The sequence below is a fragment of the Gavialis gangeticus genome, unplaced genomic scaffold (genome assembly GCF_001723915.1).
Source record: "Gavialis gangeticus isolate Ggan-Ray unplaced genomic scaffold, GavGan_comp1, whole genome shotgun sequence".
NCBI classification, from domain to species: domain Eukaryota; kingdom Metazoa; phylum Chordata; order Crocodylia; family Gavialidae; genus Gavialis; species Gavialis gangeticus.
In genome coordinates this window covers 99,500,151-99,524,361 of record NW_017729025.1, presented here as the reverse complement: position 1 = coordinate 99,524,361, position 24,211 = coordinate 99,500,151, and the positions used below count along the sequence as shown (strand labels likewise).

General features: G+C 53.4%; 3 protein-coding genes across 6 annotated transcripts in view; 1 reads left to right on the top strand and 2 right to left on the bottom strand.

Annotated features, from left to right (window-relative positions):
* Positions 1 to 12,075, top strand: part of MAPK8IP1 (mitogen-activated protein kinase 8 interacting protein 1) — a 58,778-nt gene extending 46,703 nt beyond the window's left edge. For all 4 annotated transcript variants that reach the window (XM_019519327.1, XM_019519328.1, XM_019519329.1 and 1 more), the window contains 9 exons: positions 639 to 720; positions 1,429 to 2,301; positions 4,239 to 4,314; positions 4,763 to 4,935; positions 5,439 to 5,548; positions 5,744 to 5,863; positions 8,244 to 8,314; positions 9,325 to 9,423; positions 10,710 to 12,075. In XM_019519327.1, the coding sequence (XP_019374872.1) occupies positions 639 to 720; positions 1,429 to 2,301; positions 4,239 to 4,314; positions 4,763 to 4,935; positions 5,439 to 5,548; positions 5,744 to 5,863; positions 8,244 to 8,314; positions 9,325 to 9,423; positions 10,710 to 10,782 (1,677 nt within the window). In that variant the 3' untranslated portion in view covers positions 10,783 to 12,075. The remainder of the gene's footprint in view (positions 1 to 638; positions 721 to 1,428; positions 2,302 to 4,238; positions 4,315 to 4,762; positions 4,936 to 5,438; positions 5,549 to 5,743; positions 5,864 to 8,243; positions 8,315 to 9,324; positions 9,424 to 10,709) is intronic.
* An 88-nt stretch (positions 12,076 to 12,163) lies between these two features.
* CUNH11orf94 (chromosome unknown C11orf94 homolog) lies at positions 12,164 to 14,814 on the bottom strand. Its single transcript, XM_019519332.1, has 3 exons — positions 14,490 to 14,814; positions 13,522 to 13,595; positions 12,164 to 12,625 (listed from the first exon to the last, which is right to left on the bottom strand). The coding sequence occupies exons 1-3, from the start codon at positions 14,648 to 14,650 to the stop codon at positions 12,489 to 12,491; spliced, it is 372 nt and encodes a 123-aa protein (XP_019374877.1). The 5' UTR covers positions 14,651 to 14,814; the 3' UTR covers positions 12,164 to 12,488.
* A 491-nt stretch (positions 14,815 to 15,305) lies between these two features.
* On the bottom strand, positions 15,306 to 24,205 carry PEX16 (peroxisomal biogenesis factor 16; the record flags this gene model as incomplete). The annotated part of the gene is made up of 11 exons (XM_019519331.1): positions 15,306 to 16,879; positions 17,443 to 17,507; positions 17,829 to 17,948; positions 18,337 to 18,409; positions 19,217 to 19,369; positions 19,962 to 20,042; positions 20,691 to 20,791; positions 21,218 to 21,351; positions 22,421 to 22,497; positions 23,182 to 23,217; positions 24,064 to 24,205. Coding segments are annotated over 11 exons (1,041 nt in total), but the record flags the coding sequence as incomplete, so codon positions are not given.
* Between the last annotated feature and the right edge of the window lie 6 nt (positions 24,206 to 24,211).

Below are 24,211 nucleotides of genomic sequence, written 5' to 3'. Positions count from 1 at the left end.
CTCCAACATTTCTCCTGACACTGCCCTTAAGGGTCCCATACATGGCAGGTCACACACTCAGTATGTAGAGATTCCCGTGCCAAGCATTACCAAGCACATGACCTGCCTCACGGGCTCAGAAGCTGAGGAGAAAATACTCTTTAGTAGTTTTAGTGTCCCAGAGTATGGGCCCTCCTCAAGTCCTGGGGCAGTGCAGATGACAAAGCTAGTGCTAGGGGGAGGAGAGAGCATGAAGTGGGTAATTGAGAGAGCTTGCACAGTGTGTCAGTGATGCATCAGAGATGGGCGCAAAGTTTTCTCAGGATTTTCCTGCAAGGGGATAATAAAATCTCTGGGGGCCCCCTAATCCATTTTAGGGCTCCAGGTGAGGCTCTTTTGCTTATGGCCTATCCCTCCTATGCTGGGGTTTCACCCCTGAGCTACGACCCAAACTTTCCCAGCAGCAGCACCAGCAGCTGAGATTAGCTGGTAGATCCCCCTGAGCAACCATTTCCCCTGATGCTCGCAGGCAGAAAATAACTGTCTGGCAGTGAGCAGGCTAGGGCAGCAGCGTGGTGGGTCAGAGGAGGGACGGGATGCCTTTGTGCCATGCGCTGTTTACTGTTCCAGCTACAAGGCAGCTTTGTTCTTTCCCTCAGGACACTCTGAATAACAACTCTCTTGGGAAAAAGCACAGTTGGCAGGAGCGGGTGTCCCGGTCATCTTCCCCCTTGAAAACTGGTGAGTCTCAGGCTCTCAGCAGGGGCTGCTATCTCCCATCCCAGGATCTCTCTCCTGGGAGTTTCTCTGGTGCCTGGGTCTCAGAGGGGCAAGCCCAGTTCTGCATCCTCAAGTGCCCTGACCCTCTGGCTTGTGCCAGAGGGCTGAGTGTTACAGTTGTCCACAAGCTGCTGGATGCATAGTGGGCCTGCAAGGGGACGACATCCCACCAACTCCCTGTTTACTGGATACCTGGCCCCAGCTGGGGTGGGTTGGTGCTGTGGGAAGTTGTGTTTCTACTTGGATCAAAATCTCTCTGGTCTGGGCACCCGACTTCTGAACTGCTGGCTCAGATCAAGAAACAGGCTGCTTTGAAGGGATGCTCTTTTAGCAACCCGGGTGCATGGATAACTCCCCTGGTGGTGGGGAGCAGGAGAGCCCAGGGAAAGGCCCTGGTGGTGACTGGCTCTTGCTGAGATACAGAGCCGTGCAGGAGTGTCATTTGAATAAAGTGGGGCCATCTGACACAGGGTAAGGGTCCTTCTGGGGAGTCTGCTCAGGCCTGCAGCCTCATCCTCAGCCTCAGCCCCAGCGCACTGGAGCTCTTATGACATTAGATGTTCTGGGCATTTACATACTTTATAACCCAACCCAGAGTGCCCCTGGGCGCCTTGCATGTGGGAACTGGCTACCTGATGCCCCTCTCCTTTTTTCTTCCTGCCCCCCCAGGTGAGCAGACCCCTCCCCATGACCACGTTTGCCTGAGTGATGAGGTCAATCACCAAAACAGCACAACCTCCACCAAAGACCGGGGCACGTCCACGGAGAGTCCATGCCGGCGCACGGCTGCCACACAGATTGCCCCTGCCTGTGTGGCCTCCTCCCGGGCGCCTGAGAAACACCAAACCATGAGCCGGCCCCCACCCCACAACCCCAGTGTGGTGGTGGTGACAAGGGGGCCGGAAGCCCACCGGGACCGTATCCGCTACCAGACGGACGTGAGGCTCGAGGCCACCGAGGAGATTTACCTGACGCCTGTGCAGAAGAACTCCGATCCGCTGGAGCCCGAGAAGCCGTTCCTGTCCCAGTCCAGTGAGAACCGCATGTCCATCAGCTCTGACGTTGATGCCTCCAGCTACCCCGCACTGGCGGGGAAGCCCAACCCCTCCATCAGCGAGGAGGATGAGGTGCTGGACTACATGTCCTCCCCTGACAAGATGAGCCTGCCCAGAACCTCATGTAGTGGCAGCAACAGTGGCTACCGGCCTGGGCACAGCCTCCAGCGGGCCTCGGTGAGCTCTGACACCAGCGCCCTCTCCTATGACTCGGTCAAGTACACACTGGTGGTGGATGAGAACGTGCAGCTGGAGCTGGTCAGCCTGAAGCAGTGCTACTCAGGCTACAGCGATGAGAGCGACTCAACCACCGTCTATGACAACTGTGTCTCCTCGCCGTATGAGTCCGCCATTGGCGAGGAGTATGAGGAGGATGCACTGAAGCGTGACTCAGTCTGCCTCTCTGAGGACTCCACCCCAGAGGCGGACATCCACTTCTCCAAGAAGTTCCTCAATGTCTTCATGAGCGGCCGAGCGCGTTCCTCCAGTGAGTGCCGGGGAGGAGGGGGTTCCTCTGCCTCCTGGGAGGACTGGGCATGGGTAGCAGTGGGGGCTCCATCACTGTACGGCAAGGTGATCCTGTTCTCTCCTTCCCACACCCCTGTGTGAGGCTGAGTGGTTGGCACGCTGGGAGTCATGGCCTGGCAGAGGTCTGGAGCAGTGTAGGCAAGAGGTGTCCAGAGGTCACTGTTTGACAGGGTCTGTGATTTCTCTTTCTCTACCCCAAGGTTAATGAGACTGTATTAGCCTTGCAAACCCTGCTGGCAGGAAATTGCTGGTGAGATAGCAGGCCCTTCAGCGTGAGACCGGGCTCTGGTCTTTTCCCAGGACAGCAACAAACCTCATTTGTTGCTGTTGTTTCTCAGAGCTCCTCACCTTTCCTCCCACCTTGTGGCTGTGAGTCTTGAGAACTGTGAGGAGCTGAGGGTGGCAAACCAACCAGATTGATTCTGAAATGTCCTCCCCGCCTTCTTCTGTAATTCTCCCCCAGAGGTGGAGGCGGAGGGGCAAAAGAGGATGGGTGAGGTCAGACGCAGATAGAGCTTCATTTCCAGGAAGTGCTGACAGTCAGCTCCGTTGGTGGCTTGGAGGCAGCAATTTCCTTGAACTCTGTTGTCACTAGCATCTCCTGGTGCTGCGTGGCCTTGGCACTGTCCACTGATGATTCATTTGGGAAGGGTTGGAAGCTATTGGGTGACATCACTCAACCTTTGGGTGACATCACACAGCTCCATCTTCACTAGAGACTGGAGTCTTTTGGAGTTTCAGCCAGTTGGAATGAAGTGGTGGAAGCACAAACAGTTAGGTTCCTTCGACCATACTCCAGATCTAGCCAGCAGGGCAATCCTCTGAGACTTGGTTCTAGACCCAACTCTACTGTTGCGCTTTTGCATGGCCTTGGAGAATCATGGTCCTTCTCTGCGGTTCTGTTTCCTCTTCTCCACTCTATTCATAAGCCCTTTGGCACAGGGGCTGTATGCCTGTCTGTTTGCATAGTGCCGGACACAGCAGGACCCCTATTTCATTGAGAGAACACCCAATAATAGAGTATCTTCACTGGGCATGACTGTCTTGGTTAAGTGTTATCCAGCATCCACACTAACATGTCTTAGCCAGAGGCGATCCTGTGATACTTGTCCCCGGTGGATGTGTACCCCTCTGTGGGAATGTGCCAGGAGTGGGATTATCAGGTCTGCCCTACAGCTGCCCCACCAGTGAGCTTCATATGGTCCCCAGATGAGAGACCCTCCTAAGACGGTCTCTCATCCCATATTCCTTCTATTACCTGCTCCCTCAAAAATACTGCTGTGGCATCATCCAGTTCCTCCTTCTGTCCTCAGCCAGAGAATCACCTGTTTTTCATTGCCTGAACAAACTGTGATTAAGTTAGGGGAGGGGTGATTGAGTAAACCTCCCTCCATATACCCAGGTTTACCCCATTGGCCACCACATTCCTAGTTTCCCTTCTCCAGAAACGCGCACATGCACACATGTGTTTGCACACACACACAACGATGTCTCCATTCATCCCTTCTGCTTTGGTGACTAACCAGGTGCAAGTCCTGTTCTGAGACTGGATTCCCACATCTCCCAAGGGATCCCTGTAAGGCAGGAGTGCTAGCTTGAGGTGGAGTGTACTGTGCTGTTAGGAAACTGACTCTGCTATTTGGGCTGTGGCCTTGGGCTGGAGCTGTTTGTGGTCTGTGGTCTTTGGCAGGGTGTGAGGAGCAGGGCAGCTCTGACAGACACCTGTTCCCCATTGCGTTGCTGATGGATGGGGTTTGTCTGAGTGAGAAACAGAGCAGCACTGACATGACAGTCTTGAGCCCAGTGCCCCCACCAGGGGTGGCCCTCAGGAACTCAGGTTTCCTTGCCCACTGAGGAACCCCACAAAAACCAATGCCTTCCCCTTTGCATTCACAGGTGCTGAATCCTTTGGGCTATTCTCTTGTATGATCAATGGGGAGGAGCAGGAGCAGACTCACCGCGCTGTTTTCAGGTGAGCACAGATATCCTCTCCTCCTAAGCAAACAAGCTCTTCTACCCAGAGCACTCACCCAGGAAGACCAGGACCCAATCATCCCAGACAGTGGTGTTGGCCACCTCCTCTGTGCCTCACAGCCCTCACTTGGAAGCTAAGAAGCTTCAAACTCATCGCTCCTGAGGTGGGAGACCTCCAAAGCAGCCTAGATAGGGAGTATTCAGTAGGGGAGGGCACTCTTATAGCTGACAATAGGTCTCCAGTGTGGCTTTGTGCTGCCCTTCTGGTCACTAAGAATCACCAGGCTCTTCCCTATGGAGTCAAGCCACTTGCTTAGCTCCAAGGTCACTGTTCTCCCTCAGTATCTGTTGGATACAGGCATCACCCCTCACCTTGTCCTTAGACACTAGGCAGGGTGTTGGCTCTATGCCCCTAGTTGACAAAGTGCTGGTGCCCCCCTCCTCAGGTTTGTCCCTCGTCATGCGGATGAGCTGGAGCTGGAGGTGGACGACCCGTTGCTGGTGGAGGTGCAGGCAGAAGACTATTGGTACGAGGCCTATAACATGAGGACGGGTGACCGTGGCATTTTCCCTGCTTACTATGCTATCGAAGTCACCAAGGATCCTGACCATATAACAGGTACCAGTCCCACCTCTGTCGCCCTGCCCATGCCCCTCAGCCCAGGCCCACACCACTCACTTTGCTGCTGAAGTTCAAGGGTGTTCCTGAGCCGCAGCTGGCTATTACGCCAGTCTTGATGGAGAGGGAGGAGTCTCTCTGAAGAGCATGCACCTGTCCTGCTGAAGTAATTCCAGGCTGCTGGGCCCCAGGGCTGGCATTGTCACTGGGTTTGAATTGTAGTTAAGGGAATTTGCTTGATTGCTTTCAAGATGCCAGCTTAGGAGCAGGGAGAGACCTAGCCAACTTCTGTCCATGGTGCTGGAGCCTTGTGCCTTGGGCCCTGTATTCCAGTTGGGCTGAAACTTTCTAGACCTTATAAGCCATGTGTTTGGGCCCAGATGCCATATGCCTCTGTGTGTGTGTGTGTGTGTGTGTGTGTGTGTGTACATGCATGTGTGCACATTCTAATGCCATCTCTGTAGGTTCATATGCTCTCCCCTGCCTTGCAATTTCTTCCCCAGCCCTGACCAAGAACAGCGACTGGGTGGATCAGTTCCGGGTGAAATTCCTTGGCTCAGTCCAAGTTCCATATCACAAAGGCAACGACGTGCTGTGTGCAGCTATGCAGAAGGTACAGTAGTCCCCATTCCTGGGCATCCCAGGCTGAGACACCTCCCACCCTGAGGAGCAGGGGGTGGCTTCCTTCCTGAAGAACCAAGTGCCTGCTGGGGTGAGCTAGACACCAGCAGAGACCCTTCGCTGAGGAGGGTGGGGAAGCAGTGAGTACTTACATGTTTTCTGTAGCCTGTCCCTTCATCTTCCTCAGATTGCCACCACCCGCCGCCTCACTGTGCACTTTAACCCGCCCTCCAGCTGTATCCTGGAGATCAGTGTGCGTGGAGTCAAGATTGCCGTGAAGTCTGACGATGCCAAGGAGCACGGCAAGGTATCTGCTGGCTGCCCCTCTCTTCCATTCCCCTGCACCTTGGCCTGCCCCTGCTCCAGCTGAGTACATTCCAGTGGCCAGCACATCCTCCTCCCATCTCTACCCCTGCCCAGTAAAGACAGTACAGGTTTCCCTTGCTTTATGCTGTATACCTGTTCCAGGAAGAAGGCATAACTCAAATTTGCATAGTGGGAACTCTCTACAATGTAACAAATAGAGATATGTTCCAAGACCTTGACTATGCTGACCTCCAGACCCATTTCTACCACTTTTACAAGACAATTTTGGTACTCACCAACAGCAGACAGTACACACAAGCACAGGGTGGTGGTGAATGTTACCATAATGGGGATGGCAAATACAGAAACGTGTCACAGAGAATGAGCAAGGAGCACAGTTCCACACAGGAGACTATATTTCAGTGCACATCAATCCCACAATGCACTGCCCAAAGCAGTTGACTACAGGCTTCCACCGCACCAATCACATAAGAGTGAAATTACCTTGCATATAATGAATTTTTAGTATAAAAAGGGTTATTGCATAAGAGCAAATTCGCACATACAGAACCTGCATAAAGCAAGGGAAACCTGTATCCATATGTGCAAATCACTCATTTGCAAATATATGTATATATGCAAATCTTCACTGTTGGAACTGTGTCCCAGAAATGTCACCTGAGTAGCTGAAATCTATATAGAGGGTGCCCCCCTCCCAGCTCTCACCAACAGCAGGGCCCACATCCCAGGGGCCTGCTCAACCTCCTCACTGCTGAGTACACTCCTGGCCTGATTTGCTTGTGAGCTGCATGGCTTTGAGCATCTGTGAGCTACCTGTAAGCCCTTCTGCTACTATTTTGGGTGGCGCACTCTGGATCTGCACAGCAAAGCTCCTTAGCTGGGCACAGGAGGCCTCTGATTAGTGTTCAGCGTAAGTAGCCTCCACAGAGCCTGCATGAAGCTGGGCAGAGCCAGACTAGGCCATCGGACAAAGCTATTCAGAGAGCCATGTCCCTCCCATAGGAATGCACTTGCCCTGCTAGAGTAATTCAAGGCCGCTGGGCCTCAGGGCAGGGATTTTCATTGTGTACGAAATGCAGTTAATGGATGCTGCTGTATTGTTCTCATTGGGTTGGAAATGCAGTTAAGGGATGCTGCCGTATTGTTCTCAAACTGATTCATACTGAAAGCCTCCAGTTGCTGATCAGGGCATTGTAAATGGCACGGGCTGAGTGACTTATTAAATATCTTTAAAATATGCATTTCCATCAAGTTTTCTGCTGAGGTTTCCTTTTCAGCAAGGAAAACTTGATGGACTCTGCCGGGTAAGCAATGGCCTGGAGATGTCTACAGCAGGTTCATGGGGGTGCTGCCATATTCTACACACTGCCACTCCCTCCTGCTCAGCATGTGGGTCCTTTGGGTTGCCTTCGAAATGAGTATGACCACCTTAAAGGAGCCCTGAGCACAGCTCCAGAACTTGCTCTTGGCCTTTCTGTCACAGCAGGGCTTACTGACACATGTTGAGAAATACTGCAAGCTTCTGGCCATTCTAGGTTTTGGCATATACAGGGTGGGAACAAGTTTGTAGGGTGTGATTCACAGCAGTGCTCCCAGGTGCAACACAGAGGTTGTGTAGACAAACCTGCTGCCTCTGAGCTGAGCACCTCCATGTGAAAGCTGATTGAAATGCTAGGTGAAATGCTGTGCTGGTGGCTAATGCTGGTGGCTGGTGAGGAGGAGAGATGGCAGATTGCAAAGGGTAAATTTCAAGGGGAAGGTGTGGTTTCAGAGCTGGGCACTGGGCATACTGATGCTCTGCAGCCCAGCTCTGACTGTGGCCCTCAGTCCCTGCACAAAACGCGCCCTGAAGTTCCAACCCTGGCTGCACACAGCTCTGCCCGTGCAGCTCAGTCCTGACATGCCCCCAGTTCTGGACCTCTGCCTTGGCCCTGTCCATGCCTCACAGGGCAGCACTTCCCTATATTGCAGTGGTAGGCAACTTCATCTAGCTGTGGGCTGGAATGATCCAGCCCGAATTGGAGGCAGGGAGACATTAGGACCCTGCCACAACTGGTGGTTGTCCCCACAGTGCCAAATGAAGAATGCCCACAGATGGCATCCCAGCCATCGAGTGCCCCCATTGTGTCTGTAGGCTGGATCCAAAGGTCCTGTGGGATGGTTCTGGCCCATGGGCTGTTGCTGCCCTTTGTAGGCCTCTCCAGAGCAGAATCTCTGCCTTGCAAGTAGTACAAAAATCTGATGGATGCATGTCCACAGGAGAGAGATGGGCAGCGATCTGGCTCCCATGCCCCTTAGGGACAGCCCTTCATTGGAAGCAGCACAGAGTACATCTGACAGCTCCTTTCTCTGTCCCACAGGGAAACAAATGTAGCCATTTTTTCCAGTTGAAGAACATCTCCTTCTGTGGGTACCATCCAAAGAACAACAAGTGAGTGCCTGTGGGGTGGCAGGGCCTCTGTGCCCACTCCTGGATGGAGGGTACCCCACCTCAAATTGCTCCCCCCCATACACTTTGCTTGGCAGGGAAGCTTGGACTAGGAAGCTGCCCACCTTCTCTCCAGTTTAGGGCCAGGAAGCTTTCTTGGAGTTGGGGTCCCTGAAGCTGTGGGCAGGGTGTGGAGGGCAGTGGGGGACTTGTCAGCTGAGAGGGCTGCTGCTGCTGCCATTCAGATCCAGCCCCAGCCATGGGTAGGAGAGTGGGGCAGACCTGCCTGCAGGGCAGGGGTGAACGGAGGCCAGTGCAAGTGGAGGCACAGTGCCACCCCTTTTGCTCATTCCAGTGGTGGAGGGTGGCTGTGCTGATGCCAGCCAAGCCCGACCATAGCATGAAGATGTGTGGACAGGGGTGATTCTAGATATGTTAAACCTAGAAATGCCCCCCACCCATGACGGTTTCATGTCCTTTTATCTGTGTGCCTCCCTGAGAGCAGGTCCATTGGTCATGCAGGAGCCAGGAGTCAGGACTCATGAGTTCTATTTTTTGCCATGCCTCAGTTTCTTTGTCTACCCACATGTCTTTTCCAGGATGCTGCAAAGGTTAAACAGGACTGTGCAGAGTGCCATAGATTCCTTGGCCATGGCTGCTAAAAAAGCCCCTATTGCCCCAATGCCCCTATTGGTATAAAGCTGAAACTTTTGGCAGTGGAAACATTTTTCCTATTGGGGAAATATCCCCATTTCCCCTTCCCCAGGGCTGGGCACTTGTATAAACCACCTTTTGAGACCCTTTTCTCCTAGACTTCCCAACCCAGCAACATTCCCCAGGCTCCAGGCTCAGAAGAGCCAGGTCCCCTCCTGCTTCAAAGGGGAAAGGGAGCCCTGCTGTAGATAGTGACCAAGTCCTTGTGTTGCTGGTCTAACAGGCCATGCCACCCAGATGGTGGGCAGCCCGGTGCCTGGTCTCTGCTGCAGCCTCACCTCCTGTCTCTTCTCTTCCAGGTATTTTGGATTTATCACCAAGCACCCAGCAGACCATAGATTTTCCTGCCACGTCTTTGTCTCTGAGGAGTCTACCAAGCCACTTGCGGAATCTGTAGGGTGAGCTGCTGAGTTGCAGGTGGCTTGGAGGAAGGGGTGGCTCATTCCTCCAGGGCAGAAGTTATACCTTGGGGTTGGGCTTTGCTTTGGGGCACTGCTGCCTCCCCCTGAATCGTGGGGGGCATTTTTTCCTGGCAGCCTGGTGCTGCCTAGAGGAGCTCTTGGAGCTGCTGTCCTCTCTAGGGACAGGAGCAGGGACAATTCTGAGGTGATAGCTCTGGAAACTGGATGTTGGAAAGGAGCCCAGCTAGTGATTTTAGTAGAGTTCTACCCCAAATAGCCAAGGCATTATGTTATGATTGCTATTGTCTGGGCTAGGAACTAGTGCCTAAAGGTGGAAGGGTCTGAACCCCACTCCCTTCATCCCCAGAGCAAGCCATCTCACCCCCAAAACAGTTTAATGGCCACAGCAGCTCTCTAACCCATGTCCTGTGCCTCCCTCTGTGTAGCCAACACTCCCACAAGCTGCGGTGCTCCCCATGGTGAAACGCTGTAGCTGACCTGACACATCTCAACAACTCCGTGGGGAGACATGGAGTTATCTTTCTAATATGTTCTTGCCATGTCCTCTTTGTTGTGAGATATCAGGTGAACAGTTCAAGGATATTTGGCAACCGCTCCCCTGTGGAGACAACTTTGTCTGCCTTTTCTGCAAAGCAGAGGTTCCCCTGCACTGCAGTCATTCACACAGGGAGAGAAGCAAAGCATCCAGGGCTCCCAGGCAGCAATAGGCTCAGTCTTCTTCTTGGCTCTGGGCTGTACAATCACCAGTAGTCCTGGGAGAGGGCTGCATCAGTATCCCCAGGAGTCAGCCACCAAGCTGCTCTTAGTTGAAGTTCACAATCCCAGACAGCACTGAAACTGAGCCCTGGCTAAGCAAGCCAGTCTCTGTGGCACAGGACACCTAACACAGCCTTCACAGAGCACCAGATCTAGAAGACCAGGAATTGTCCCTGGAGGGCAAGAGCAAGAGACTGCTGTGCTGGAGATCCTCCAGCTGGGCTGGCAGAGTAGACAGCAGGGGCCAACCCTGGCCTGCACCTTAGGGGTTAGACTAGAAGACATCTGAGTGGCCTTCCCAGCACCATTTTCCAGGGATCTATGAGAATAAAGTGCTGGATTCACCCAAGGGCTGGGAGCCTATCATCTCAAACTTTGATAAGAGAGAGAAAGCGAGTGACAGAGAGGGTGTGTTGGCAAAGGGCACTTAGCTTGGCTGGTGGCTCTGCTCACACCCAATGTGGTGGCGCCTCTTCAGCCTGCTCCTCCACTCTTGTTTGTTTCAGGAGGGCTTTCCAGCAGTTCTACAAGGAGTATGTGGAGTACACATGCCCCACAGAGGACATCTACCTGGAGTAGGGGGCTGGGCCGAGCACCTCCCATACAGACAGGGCCAGCAAACGTGCCTCTTCCCCAGTGTGCATGGACAAGCTGCTTTGAGACTGGAGGAGAAAGAGGAGTGAAGCTGGAGATGGTTCCCTTGGTGCATGGAGCACACCCCCCCCTCCCCCTGACTTTTCAGGACTCCCCTTCCTTGGGCTGGGGGCTTGGGGTGGGAGGGGGGAGGGGTGAGAAATGGGGTTTATTGTAAAATACTCTTAGTTTATTATATTGAAGAAGCATCAACGCCGCAGGCACTGCTGTGACAGCATAGGATGGGGCATGCCTGGGTAGGGGGGCCCTGGAGGGGTAGGGGCAAGCATGCAGCTAGGGGCACTGGCTGCACCACAGGCCAGGCTCTGCTTGCTGGCCCAGTGGAATGGACGGGAGAACATTCATGCTCCTCTCCCCCAAGCGCTGGGGTGGTAGCACCTCCCAGCACGCAGCCTCACTCCTGCCGCCATCCCACCGTGGGCTGATTTTTAATTCTGCGGCCAAGGCAGGCTCGCATCAAGAAGCTGCAGGATCAGCAGCAAACAGGAACCGGTGCAAGGAATAGAGGTGGCCGAGTCCCCCTCTCCCAAGGGAAAGGGGCCTGCATGTGGCAAAGAGAAGTTACTGCTGAAAGCCTAAGGCCCAGCTGAAGGGTGCTGAGAGGGAGATGGACTCGGCCCAGAAATTCCCACAGAGGGGCCTGGCTTTTAACCACCCTGCTGTTCCCACCCTGACAGGCTAAGGTGCTGTCTGGTTTCCAGGCATTAGCCCTGGCCTATGCTGAGACATGGTGGCCTGTTCCCCTCCCTGCTTAAAGGAGAAGCCAGGGAGGAGCTAGGAGTGTGTAGGCCCTCCCTACTCTAACTGTTTATTGGGAAGTGGAGGGAGAGAGGCATGGAAGTCCCCTGCCCCCTTCTCATACAGCTGTGGGGGGTGGGATGGTGCCCCTGCTTCTCCCCCCATCCACTGCAGCTGCAGGTACCAGGGCTGAGGGGAGCAGCTCTGACCCACCTGAGCTGGGCTAGGCATCCTGAGGAGCATCATCTGCAAGCACAATGCGAGTTCCCCATGTCCAGGATGGAGCTGTCCCCCTTGATGGGCAGAGGGGGTAGGGATGGAAGAGAGAAGCGCGACTGGGGAGAAGGGGCTGAGGCTGGCAGTGAGCTGTGCTGAGAGCAATAGAGCAAGTGCCCCACCCTTGCCCTGCAGCCAGTGGTCTCTGTGCTCCAGCTGGATCCACCGTGATGGCAACAACTATTAAACCTGACCTTTCATGGAGCTGCGCTACATTTTCTCTGTGCGTCACCTGCTCCTGTCACAGCTCTGCTTCTTGGGCAGCCCTACTCCACCCCACTCTCTCCTGATCACCTGTAGTGTCTCAGAGAGCCCCCAGCCCTGCTGGCCTCACCTCACTCCTCAGAGCTAGGGGAGATCAAGAATCATTGCCCGCAGCTGCTCTGACAACTAGCACCAAGCAGTAGCAGTCTCAGTTTTTAGCACCCAGAGCTCTGGGATCCCCACAAAACTCAAAAAGAGACACACAACCTGTAGAAAGGGAAGGGTAAATTTGAAGGACTTCTGTCTTCAGCTACAACCTCATCTCCAGCAGTAGAAGAAACAAGTGGAGCCTACAGACCTGGCTCCCAGCCCCCACCTTGCAGGAACCCCAACGTGGCATGTTCCCTAGTAGCTCATAGATTGGCATCATAGTTATACTCATTCATGTCTGGCTCGTCCCGTTTGCTCTTGCGTGCTTGGTACAGGCCCTTGGGCTGTGCCCGAGTCTCTTGAGTCAGGAACTGCAGTCGTTTTGGTTTAATGCCATAATCTGTGGAAGAGCAGAGAGATTGGGAGCTGCTGAGAGGATCCATGAAGACTGCGTGCATACCCCTACTCTGGGACAGACTGTTTCTGAGAATCATCGAAATATACACTTGGGGACTCTCATGCTAGCACCCACCAGAGATCAGATGCTACCATCCCAGATGGGAGCAGACAGTAGCTGCTCTGATCTTTTTCTAGGGAGGGGAATTCACCACCAGTAGTGAAAAGGGAATGGATTTAGCAGCCTTCTTGAGGGCTTTCCCTTGGACCTGGCAACTGGATATGGAAAAGGAGTAAGAGGAAAGAGATGCAGTTTGGATCCCTGGCCAGCTGCATGCGGAGTGTGACTGCTACCATTACAGTCAGGTCTCTGAGTACCTATGTGGAGCAGGCTGAGCCCTAGATATCAGGGTTGCAGGACCAGCTAGCGCTGTATTAAGTGAGGTTAATTCTGTTAGCTGGATTAGCTGGCGAGACAGCCATTACATCACTGAGGGCACTCCAGGGACCAAGGCCAGCTTTTTTCACCTGCAATTGGCTCTGACTGTACTGTCTGGGGAACAGACTGGCCCAGATATCTAGGGATGGCAGAGCCAAGTCCCGATGGAGTTTTAACCAGCCCCTTCTCACAGAACCCTTCCACACTTGAACAAGGCACCTGGCAGGCCCGTCTTTACTCCTGGGAGCAGGAATGCTACAGAGAAGTCAAGTCTGGAGTGACAGGATCATAACACTGATCCACAACAGCCCTCCCTTTCCTTTCCCTTCCTTGTAGACCAGTGACTGGCAGTCAGCAAGTCTAGAATGGAGCCAGGCTCTCCACCTCCCTGCCTCACGAAGATCCTGTCTAACCTCTTTCCCTGCAGTACATGCCCAACCAGCTGCCCAAGAAGTACGTACCATCCACCAGGCCAAAGTGCTGCTGTGGGAGCTCCAGGGGAGCAGAGAAATCCTCAGCAATGGATTGGCTGGGCCTGCAAGGAATGTGCAGAGTCAGGAAAGCAAGAGCCTGCAGCATGAGGCTGGAGATATTCCTTGCAGCAGGAGCTGAGGCTGCCCAAGTGGTTTCCCTTTAAGTTCCTTATTGGACACTCATCCCTTTCTCAGACATTCTTCCCCAGGTCTGAGCTGTATCCTCTCCCCTCCCCCAAGATTAAACCCAGAGGTCCTGGAAAGGAGCATATAACATAACCTGCCTACTTGCAATTTAATGGTGACTTGGACAGGGGCTCCTCTCACTGAAGGAGCACAGTTGGTACAACTAGCAACCATGCAGTGCAAGAGGCAGGCTCTCTAGAGCAGTGTTTCCCAACCCTTGGGTTGTGTCCCAGAAGTGGGTCACGAGAATATGAAAGGGTTATGAATAAACTTTAAAAATGGATCAACAAACTTAAAAAATGGATTCCCCTTTAAAGGAGAAAAACATAGAAAACCATGGCTTTTCCCTTGCAGGCTGGCAGTGTCAGCCCCCCACCCCATTTCCCACACACAGCTCCACCCACCCCGTGCTCCACACACTGGTAGGCTGGGGCCTGAGGGCAGCAGGTCAGGAGTGAGCCGCACTGAGTTGGGACTGCCCATTGGTGTTTGCAAATGGGTCATGGTAGACAGAGATTGAGTACCGCTCTAGAGAAAGGCTGCCCAGGCACATGCGTTCTGAGCCACACTTAGAAGCCAATCATCTCTCTGAGCCAAGGACAGTAATTCCCTTAACTAGGGACTGAGCTCTGGGCAGCCCCTACAGTACAGTACACAGCTCCCTAGCTGCTTAGGGAAGAGTATGGGCTCAGCTAAGCTAGTGTCTGGGCCTTCTGCACACATTTCTAGGACAGGGAGAGGCAGATGGACACCTGTGTAAGTCACATTACCTTTGGGGCACAGGCACAGGGAGTACAGCTGCCAGCAGGAGAGACAGGAGGAGCAAATACAGGTTCATGTCCTCCACGCAGTCCAGCCCTGCTGAGGCCAGTCCATGCAGAACCAGACTGGACACAGCTTCTCCACTCACCAGTTGCCAGCAACAGAACATGACATCACCAGTCCTTCTGGTGATATCACAAAGGCAGCTAACTTTTGATATGAGTTACATTTAGGCTTGGCAGAATTTGATTTTTATTTTTTTATACAATTTTTATAATTTTAAGCATTTTAAATTTTTATTGCTTTGAATTTTCATGCATGAAAATTAGGGATATGGGGGCAGACAATTTAGTAATGACAGTATACTGTTAACAGCTTTATAAAAATCACACAACTATAAAAAGTAAATATCCATAAATTAATAAATCATACCCAATCACTCAGTCACACAGGAACCAGGTAGGGCTCAGTGGGAGTTTGGCCCCTGCCCTGATCAGGCAGAGGTTTGGGTCCTACCCTGATCACACTGGGAGTTTTGCACCTGATCCCCAGCTGGGACCTGGGCAGAGCAAGTGGCCAGTGGTACCAGGCTCCTGGCTGCCAAAAGCCCTGCCCCCCGAATCCCCCCAGCACAGGCCTACCACCATGGTCCCCAGGTGCTGCAGTGGCTGCCCAAGGAATTCACGACAGCACAACTGGGGCTCCCGCTACCCTGCCTGCAGCAGCTACCACCCCCCACCCTGGGTTTCCTTACCCTCATCCTGGATTTTTTTTTTCCATCCCCTTTCTACATCTTTCCATGATTACTGACTTTTTGGTCCATATCAGGTGAAGTGGATGTTTATTGATAAAAATTTAATCTTGCCAAGACTAGGCACATTGGTGCATGATATCTTAAGTCAGGGGAGGCCAGCATGGTGCACAGAGAAGCAGGCTGGGAATAATACAGTATGCAGATGCCAAGACAAAAAAATCACATACACACACTCTGCTTTGAGGGTAGCTGTGGTAGCAACATACAGCAACACCTATTTCAGGCCCCCTTCCGTGCCCCACAGTGCCATGGCTCAATGCTGAGTTACACTTGGGTGTTATTAAATGGTGGGGCATGTCCCAGGGACAGTTCTGCTGTTGAGTGAAAGTTACTGCAGGGTGAAGAGCATCTATACTGGGCAGGGGCACGCCAAGACCACAACCCTCCCAGGCCAAGGATCACCCATAGCTCTGGGTCTAGGCATCTGCAGTGCCTGGCTGCCCCATCTACAGTTGTAATGGGAGAAATTGGCTCCGCTGTCATTCTTCAGCCCACAAAGATTATGCAAAATAAGCTACTTTTGTTGTCCTGCATCCCCACTGGGCCACCCTCCTCACTGAGCTCTGCACACAGCCCATTTGTAAATGTTTGTTGAACTAATCTGTCCTGCTTTCTGCCCCTTGCCCATACCAGGCTCCTGCTCCCTGGCTGACAGCTACTCCACAATCCCTTGTTAGCACACACTAGCGCTAGACAGGCCATCTACATGCTGTGGCACTCAATTCCCACCAGGAAATTAGACTGAACCAACCACCCATAGCACCAGCAGGGAGAACAGCAGTCTACAACAGAGCAGTACAAGGGCTGACAGAGCACCCAGAGAACATGACACACACAGCGAGTCCCTAGGGGAGCCTGGTTTTTTCTGCTGGAGCTAGCCACAGCAGTGTTCAGCTACCCGGCAGCTTATAGTGCATGATGGTCCACAGTGCATTTGGACATGGGAAACATGCCTGCCCTGAAAAGCCTGCACCTCAGCGCACAGCTATGTGTAAGACAAGTTGTCTTCAATGACTGGTGCGAGCAGAGGGTGACAGGAACTGCAGCATCTGTCACCACGCTGAGGTTGGGAAGAAGCCAAGGCAGACAAAGGTCCTGATATTCTCCCCCTCTTTCAGTTTCCTCAGCAGGTGGAGGGAAGGTGTCACTATGATGCAAGCAGCTCGTGTGACGTGCCTCAGCCCTGGGAGGCAGAGGAGAGGAAGGGGTCCCAAAAGCATTGCCGCCACCTGGCTTTATTCTGTGCAGCTGTACAAAAGAATCAAGTGCTTCCAAAAGGGGTCCGCTACCATCACAACCACAGCCTCCAGGTTGTGTAGGTAGCCAAAGTCTCTTGGTCTGTTATCCATTCCTAGATTATATAAAAGAAGTCACAAGCACCCCTGGAGAACAGGAGTCCAGTCACCAATTGAACAGGAAAATAGACATGATAGTATTGTCTCCCCAAGCCCACACGTCCTCCATCACGACAGCCAGCTGCTGTCTAAGTCAGCCCCCACTGCAGCAGGGAAAGGCCTTCTCCCTGTCAGCCCCAGTTATAGAAATAGATTTTCTGCCAGGCTGGCAAGTAATCCATCAGTGGCCCTGAAATGAGAGAACAGAGAGATGGGATGAACAGGAAAGCAGCCCCTCAATTCTAGCCCACAGCTTTCTGCTACTCCACTGCCAGGTTTGTCCTGAGCCAAGTCACCAGCTCTAGGATGGGCTCACAGGGAGTGGAATAGGACATGGCACATCACTTGAGGCCAGGCTTGAAGCTTGGTCCATGGAGGAGGTAGCATGTGAAACACCAGTTCCTCTGCCTGGCTCTTATGGGAAAGGTGCTTTCTTTGATGCTAGGACTTTCCCTTAGGAGTAAGCTATTTCACATTCACCACAGGGCAACCTATGTACACAGGTAATCACCACTGACATGCTGTTAATCACTCCCTAGTTCATCTTCATAGCAACCAGCTCATATGCCTTTATCCTACATGCCCAAAACATACTCAAGGTCAAGATATTGGTGTAGGTGTCCTGATGGTAAATACCCACACAGATAAATCTCCCACTTGGCTTCCAGCCTGTGGCATCTCCCCAGCACACAGACCTCTTCCTTACTCCAGCATCCCCTTTCAGCCCCATGGCTCCAGCCACTATCCACTTACTTGTGACAAACCCAACTCCAGGCACATAATCAGCTAGCAGGCGCAGCAAGAAGAGGATTCTGCCCCTAGGGGAGAGACAGCAGGCATAAGTCCAGTAAAATGCCCTTACACCCCTATCTGCCATGTGACCCCCCTCCTCTGGCTTATGTTTTGCTGCCCTCAAACCTTCTGCACCCCACAATACCAGGTCCCCTTACCAGGGTTTTCATGCAAAGAGTGATATTAGTGAAGTGGGGGGCCTGAGATTGTCAACGTAGCCTCAAGCCTGCTCTACATTCCTGGTTAGTAGTGCCATCAGCACAGGCTCCAGAGCCCCTTCAAAGCCCCCTGCTGATCATGGTATGAGACAAGCTCCTGTGGAGGGGCAAAAAGCAGAGCACCCTTACTCCGAGTATCGGTCATAGAAGGGCGATCTCAGCAGGTAGTACAGCAGCAGGATGGTTCGGCGCCTTAACTCTGTCCGCTCCCGCTTGTTCAGGTTTTTAATGTCACTCAGTAAGCTCAGGCTGCAAAAAGAAGGGTAGGCAGCTAGCTCACAGGAAGAGCACCTTCCAGACCTGTGGTTAGGGGAAGGGAGTTTTGGCATCCAGCCCCCCCAGCTCCATGTGGCGGGCTAAGCAGGCTCCTGGCTCCTCCTCCAGGGGGAGCCTGAAGAGGAATGAAGGCAATAGTTTTGCAGAAGCAGTCCAGAAAACCTGGGTGTGCACCATGCCCTCCTCCCACCAGCAGAGCCTCCCTACTCCTCAGTGCTTGGTAGTAGTGGGATAAACTGGGGACAAGGGAGATAGAGGGGACTCAGAGTTCAGCCAAAGTCCCCTTCCCTTCCCTCCCCTTCCCCCACCCCATGTGGGACCCAATGGTGAAAGCCCAAGAAGGCCTTCTTCCCAGACCAACCTTGTGATATCCAGGATTCCTGAGAGGAGCCAGGGCTTCCATGATCTTTGGCCCCAGACCCCTAAACTCAACACTGGGAACAGAAGGGTCAAGGACTGGAGACAAATGATGTGCTTGGCAGGAGCAGGGTAGGAAAATGACCCTCTAGGCCACCCTACAGGTCTTCCCCAGTGCCCAGACAGCTTAGATCAGGCTTGTCCAACATATGGCCCGTGGGCTGCCATGCCGCCCTCCAAGCTGTTTTCTAAGGCCTGAGGTGCTGCAACAGGAAACAAAAGTAAACAATGTACCTTCGTTTCGGGGGGGGGGTGATGTGATACTGCTTCCTGTGAGGTCTTTGAATATGGCTTGCCGGCCCACTGGCTGATAAAAAGTTCATGATCTGGCCCCACATTCAAAAAGGTTAGACACCCCTGGCTTAGATGCCCTTGCCTGACAGAGACTCTGTGACCAAACCCACTGCCTCAGGAGACAGAAGCAGTGGGTCACTTTCGCTGTTCAGCCCCATTCTTCTAGCTCACATGGCTGAGATCCCACAGGGACCTAGGCAGAGATGCTTCTGTCCTGATTTCAGCATAAGAATGTAGCAGTGTAGGGCTACAAGGGAAGGTCCAGCCTCTAGACAGTAACCTTACGTGTCTGGGAGCTGGTGAGCTTGCTACCAAGGGGGTGAGGTGAGAAAGCCCTAGATACAAGACAAGGTCTCGCTGGATTGCCTTGATAAAGGGGAAGGAGGACTCGGCATCCCTCTTGTTGACAGGGGCTCCAAATGAGGTCTGGCTGCCCCACAAACCTAAGCCAGTGACGCACTAAGGCTGCAGCACCCTCTGCTGGTGCACAGGGCACACTACATGCTCTGCCAAGGCCCAGATTAGGATACAGTGGAGCAAGGGTCGGGTGACGTAGATGGATTCTGCAATGGTCTCCTGAAGCCCCAGAGGGGTGGGAGCCTGGTTCATCTCCTCCGTCTTTCGGTTTTGTTTCTCTTCCCTCTGCTGCAGAGACCCCCAGTGCCTGGACTGCAGGGAAGGGGCTGAAATACAGGCAAAAACAGAACAGTGTTTCCCTGAGCCCCTGTTGTGCAAACGCTGGCCTTTCAGACCCTCCCTCACCTTCAGTGGGAGGACTTTGATCAGGAGAACTTTGTGGAAGGCAGCAGTAGGACAGCAGGGACTGTGGCTACCCTCCCTTGATGAGGAGGGGGTTGGCTACAGTTGACAGAGGCAGCTCCCCTAGGAGCATCAGCAGACATTAAGAGGTACCCTCCTGAAAGGGTAGAGCTGGGAAAAGGGGTCTCTAGGATACCTGGCCACATCAAGGCACAGAAAACTTAATGCCCATGCTGGAGGCTCATCTCCCTCGCACAGGCAAAGAGCCTAGGCTGGCACAGAACAACACACCAGACCCTCTGCTCTTGTATCCTCAACCACACATCAAGGGACACAAGCCAGGGAGAGGCACAGGGCCCTCTCCAACAAGCCAGCATAGCCCAGCCCAGCCCAGCAACTTACATTGCCCCCATAGGAACCTACATTCTGCTCACAGAACGGGTCTTGCAAGTGCAGGGGCCTGTGCCTGTGTCTAGCCTGTGCCAGGAGCCAGTCTGACCAGGTGCAAGTACTTACTGCTTTTGAGGGACCTCACAACACGGTTGCAGCGCCTGCCAACGTATGCCAGATCCTCCTCTGAGGGGCTGCCCTCCACACCTGCCCAGAGAGAGGTGCCACAGTGCAGTCAGGGCTGCAACTCCAGATTAATGTTGGTCTGAGGTACGAGAAGAACACCATCCTTCCCTTCCCTCTCCCTGGACAAAGCTCTCAGTGCAGCCTCCATGAAGAGGCCAGCCAGCTGCACACAGATCATACTGAGCGATTTGGGTCTGGATGCAACATGCTTCAGTAAAACCTGGTCCTCATGAACCCGCAAACTCTAAGCAAAGCCAGGCAGAGTGCTGGAAAGGGCACCTCCACAAATATAGATCCTCATGCTATTCTAGTTCGGAGCCCTGACTCTCAAGCCAGACTCGCTGCCGTTCTGCTATTCCAGGCTCAGGCCCTTTGACCAGTTGTCCTGTTACCTGATTCTGGCTGACTGCTTAAAGCAGCAACACTGTGATGCTCCCAAGGGACAGACAGGGGCATTCAGGAAGCAGTGCAAGGCTGAGGGCTAGCAGATGAACTCTCATGGCTTCCCTACTACCCAAACCAGCTGGCCAATGGGGACTCCCTAAGAGAGCTGGCTGGATGACACGTGTGCTCCATCTTGCTCCCCGCAACCCCTCTGGGCAAGCATCCTTCTCCCCTAGAACACCTGGAGAGTAGTAAGTGGAGGAGATCCCAAGGCAATGGACTCACCTTCTGGGTGGAGCTGCTGCCCCCTGTCCAATGGCACAATGGGAGGAGATGTCTGGATACCAGCTTTGTACCACAGCAAAAGCAGGAGGCGCAGGATGGCTCTGCAAGGCACACGCAAGCCAGAAGCTGTAAGCCTCAGGCCTGCACTGCAGAACCCCAGCTTCACTGCAAGGCAGCAGCCTCAGGGTGGGGAGCACACACTTCTGCCTCCTACAGTGAGTGGAGCCCCAAAAACCACTCTGCACAAGACCACGGCAGACACACAGTCCACTGCCCAAGCTCTCTCCTCTGTACTTCCTCAGAACACCATTGGCAGGACTGCAGAAAGAGGAGTGTACCCCCTGGACAGGAGTTTATTGTTCAGTGGGGTCCCAAATGCACAGCCTTGGGGACTGGGCCTCTGGCGTCTCCTCCCATCAGCTCAGATCCATGGGGCACCAATAAGGCAATCCCTTTGTTACGGCTTGTGCCAGCAAGCTCCCATTTTGCTTACATGCAGCCTTGTCTCCTCCTTCAGGGGCACTTACTTAGCCAGCTGGATGAGGACAATGATGGTCCATCGACCCATCTCACCCCACACCCTGGCAGTCCCCATCTCAGCAAAGACCTCCACACACTCCAGCACGCTCAGCCAGGTTAGCAGTTTCTGCTGGGGTAATGACTGCAAGACACAAAGTAGAGAAGCGTGAGAGGGCGCAGGCTCAATTACTGGGCTGAATGGGGTTTGCCTACGCCCAGGCTAAAAGTCCCACTTCTGAGGGTTTTCAAAGGAAGAAAGGTTAACCATAGACTGTGCAGATCCATTACCTTGAGGCCTGCCTGAGGGCCTACTCATTTCACATGTGGCTTTCAACTATGAACAGCCAAGGGCAGTTAGACTTCGCCAGTTCACTGCGTCTTAGAGAGAGCTAGTTAGGCATGTAAGTCTGAAGTTAGGCAGAAGGCAGTGTATGAGGTGCCACCCTGATTCAACTCATTCAGAGGCATGAGCTTTTGTAGGCTATAGTCTACTTGGCTGAAGGCTAGAAGTGGACTTGCAGACAGCAGAGGGACTACAAAGAAAGGAATAAAGTCATTTAAATACAAAGGATATATCAAAATAGGCTATAACCTATGAAAGCTCATGCCTCTCTGAACAAATTAGTGTTAGTGTAGTTTAGAAGTTGCTACCGTGACCTGCCTTGCTGTATTCCAGTCAGAGAAATGCCCTTTTCACTGTTGCACAGCAAGACACACCCAAAAAAAAAAAAATCACAGAGGAGGGAAGGTATTGGAGCAGTGGACTTTCTAAAGGGACCCTTGTGTAAAAGCCTAGTGTTCTGGGACAAGGCAAGACTCTTACAAGGAAGAAGCAGGCAGGTTGTGCAGATTTTGCTTGTACATAGCACAGCCCAAAAGGGAACCCCCTGGACCTGATTCTGTCCTGTACACCCAGCAGGTGCAGCCCTTAAGGGGGCAAGGGCTAAGGTGGCTTTATGATTCCTTTGTGCACCCTAGATTCTCACAGACCAGCAAGGTCCAGCATTAGTCACAGGTGCCTCTAAATTATGGCTGTGTTCCCTGGGCTACCCAAGGACTTCACTGCAGAATGCTCAGGCCTCTCCCCAGAGCCAACATGGAGCACTGCAAAGAGGCCACAGCTAGGGCCAGACTAATAGCTTCTATATAAATAATCCTGAGAGCAGACGTGCCCTGCACCTTGCCCTCCCCCCCCCGAGCAAAGGTCTCACCACAGGCAGGGTCCTCTGCAGTTCTTTTCGGAGGATCCAGTCATTCAGCAGCACCAGGAGATTGGAGGCAGAGTATACTAGAAAAAGAGAAAAAAAGAGCACAGAGAGACTGTGGGTCACAGAGGAAGGGCGACCAAAACCACTGAATGGAGCCACAGTGGGAAGGTCTGGCTGTGGCAAAGTCGAGGGGAAAATTCTCTGTGTGGGGTGTGGGAAATGAATGGGTGGGATGGACAAATATCTGGATGCTGAGAGAAAGAACACATCCAGGAGCAAAATGAGATGAACAAAAGGTGCTGAGAGTGTTCCAGGGACATGATACAAGACTGAGCCTGGCCCAGAGGCACGTCCGTGGCTCCACACACATTCCTTCTGGTTTCATTCACATCCTGGCAGGTACTTGCAGGTTTTAGCACATGATGTGAGAAGCATCCCCCTCTGCCTGGCTGTTGAAGGCAAAGGTAACACATGGCTAATGGTAAAATGGCAGCCATTCATATTAGAAGGGCCAAGGAAGCCTCTGGAGAGAATAAATCCCACCATTCCCAAATGGGAGGAACTGGGGTGGAACCTCACCCCACTGCCCCACCTGAAAAGACCCTTGCAGCCACTGAATTACCCCTGCTCTGCAGCATCAGAGCATGTAATTTCAGACCGGTGCCTCTTGTTCAGTACAAAGCCTGGACACCCTCCCCCACTCCGCAGTAATCTCCGCACTACAGCTGTGGCTGGCAGTTACGGTGGCTCTCCAGCATACGTACCAAGCTCAGATAGTTCATGAGAATCAGAAAAGCGACCTGGGAAATAAGAGAGAGCGAGAGGTTAGTGGAGGGGTCATCACTAAACCAAAGATCATGAGACTCATTTCCTCAGAAGAAGAGTTACATCAACCCGTGCCCGTGGAGCACTTGCAGCTCGGCACAACTCAGTTGGGAAGAAGTGTCCACAGTCCTCAGGAAATGCTCCCCTGTCCTGAAACAGTCAGATGGGCCCTCAATTATTGCACCCTGCCTGCTTCTGGTCAAGCACTAGATGGGCAACCCTCATTCATCTGTTTGAAAGAGCCTGCCATTGCCTGCAGGAAACCGGGAGGACAAGGGTGGGAGTTTTACAAGTTCAGAACTGATGCTCCTGCCTCTCTGGGCAGCTGAGCCAGCTATAAAGCAAGACTGAGGAGTGTATCTGGGCAGCCAGCTGCTCCCCAGCCTCTGGCAGATGGGGAGCCTGGCCCCGACCAGCCCTTCACACCTCACCACACACCTTGGGGCAGAGGCTGAAGCACGCACCCTGCTGACATCCCAGACCCTTTCACTGGAGCGGACCCCATTTTCTAGGGTTCAAGCACCGGGGCGCCCCCGGCCTCCTATGTTGAGGTGCACAAGAACCAGATGCTTGTTGGCAGCCAGCAGCCGGCACAGGACAGCAGGTCCCTACACAGGCTTGAGCAGCTGGCATGTGACTGTATACACACGGGTGTGCATGCACATATACATGCATGTGTGTGTGCATGTGCCTGCACGTGGGAGGGAGACGAGTGAGTGCACAGGCCTCCACGGCGCGCACACACGTGCAGGCACATCGCACTCCTTCCCGCGGCGGAGGAAAGCCGGGGGGGCGGACTCCTGGGTCCCCGGGGGCGGTACCTGGCAGCAGGTAGGAGAGGCCGCGGACGGTGCCCTCGAGCTGGGCCGTGGCGGCCGGGTGTCGCCGCACGTAGTCCTGGTAGCGCCGGCACAGGCACCGCAACCGCGCCCCGGGCCCCGCGCCGCCACCACCGCCGCCGGGGGCCGC

Bases quoted from the DNA above. Each gene is read 5' to 3' on its own strand.
- CUNH11orf94 (XM_019519332.1), bottom strand. From the start codon at position 14,650: ATGTTCTGTTGCTGGCAACTGGTGAGTGGAGAAGCTGTGTCCAGTCTG. The intron at 13,596-14,489 runs GTAATGTGACTT...CATTCCTTGCAG, and splicing joins CCTGTGCCTGTGCCCCAAAG to GCCCAGCCAATCCATTGCTG. The intron at 12,626-13,521 runs GTACGTACTTCT...GCTCTTCCACAG, and splicing joins GCACTTTGGCCTGGTGGATG to ATTATGGCATTAAACCAAAA.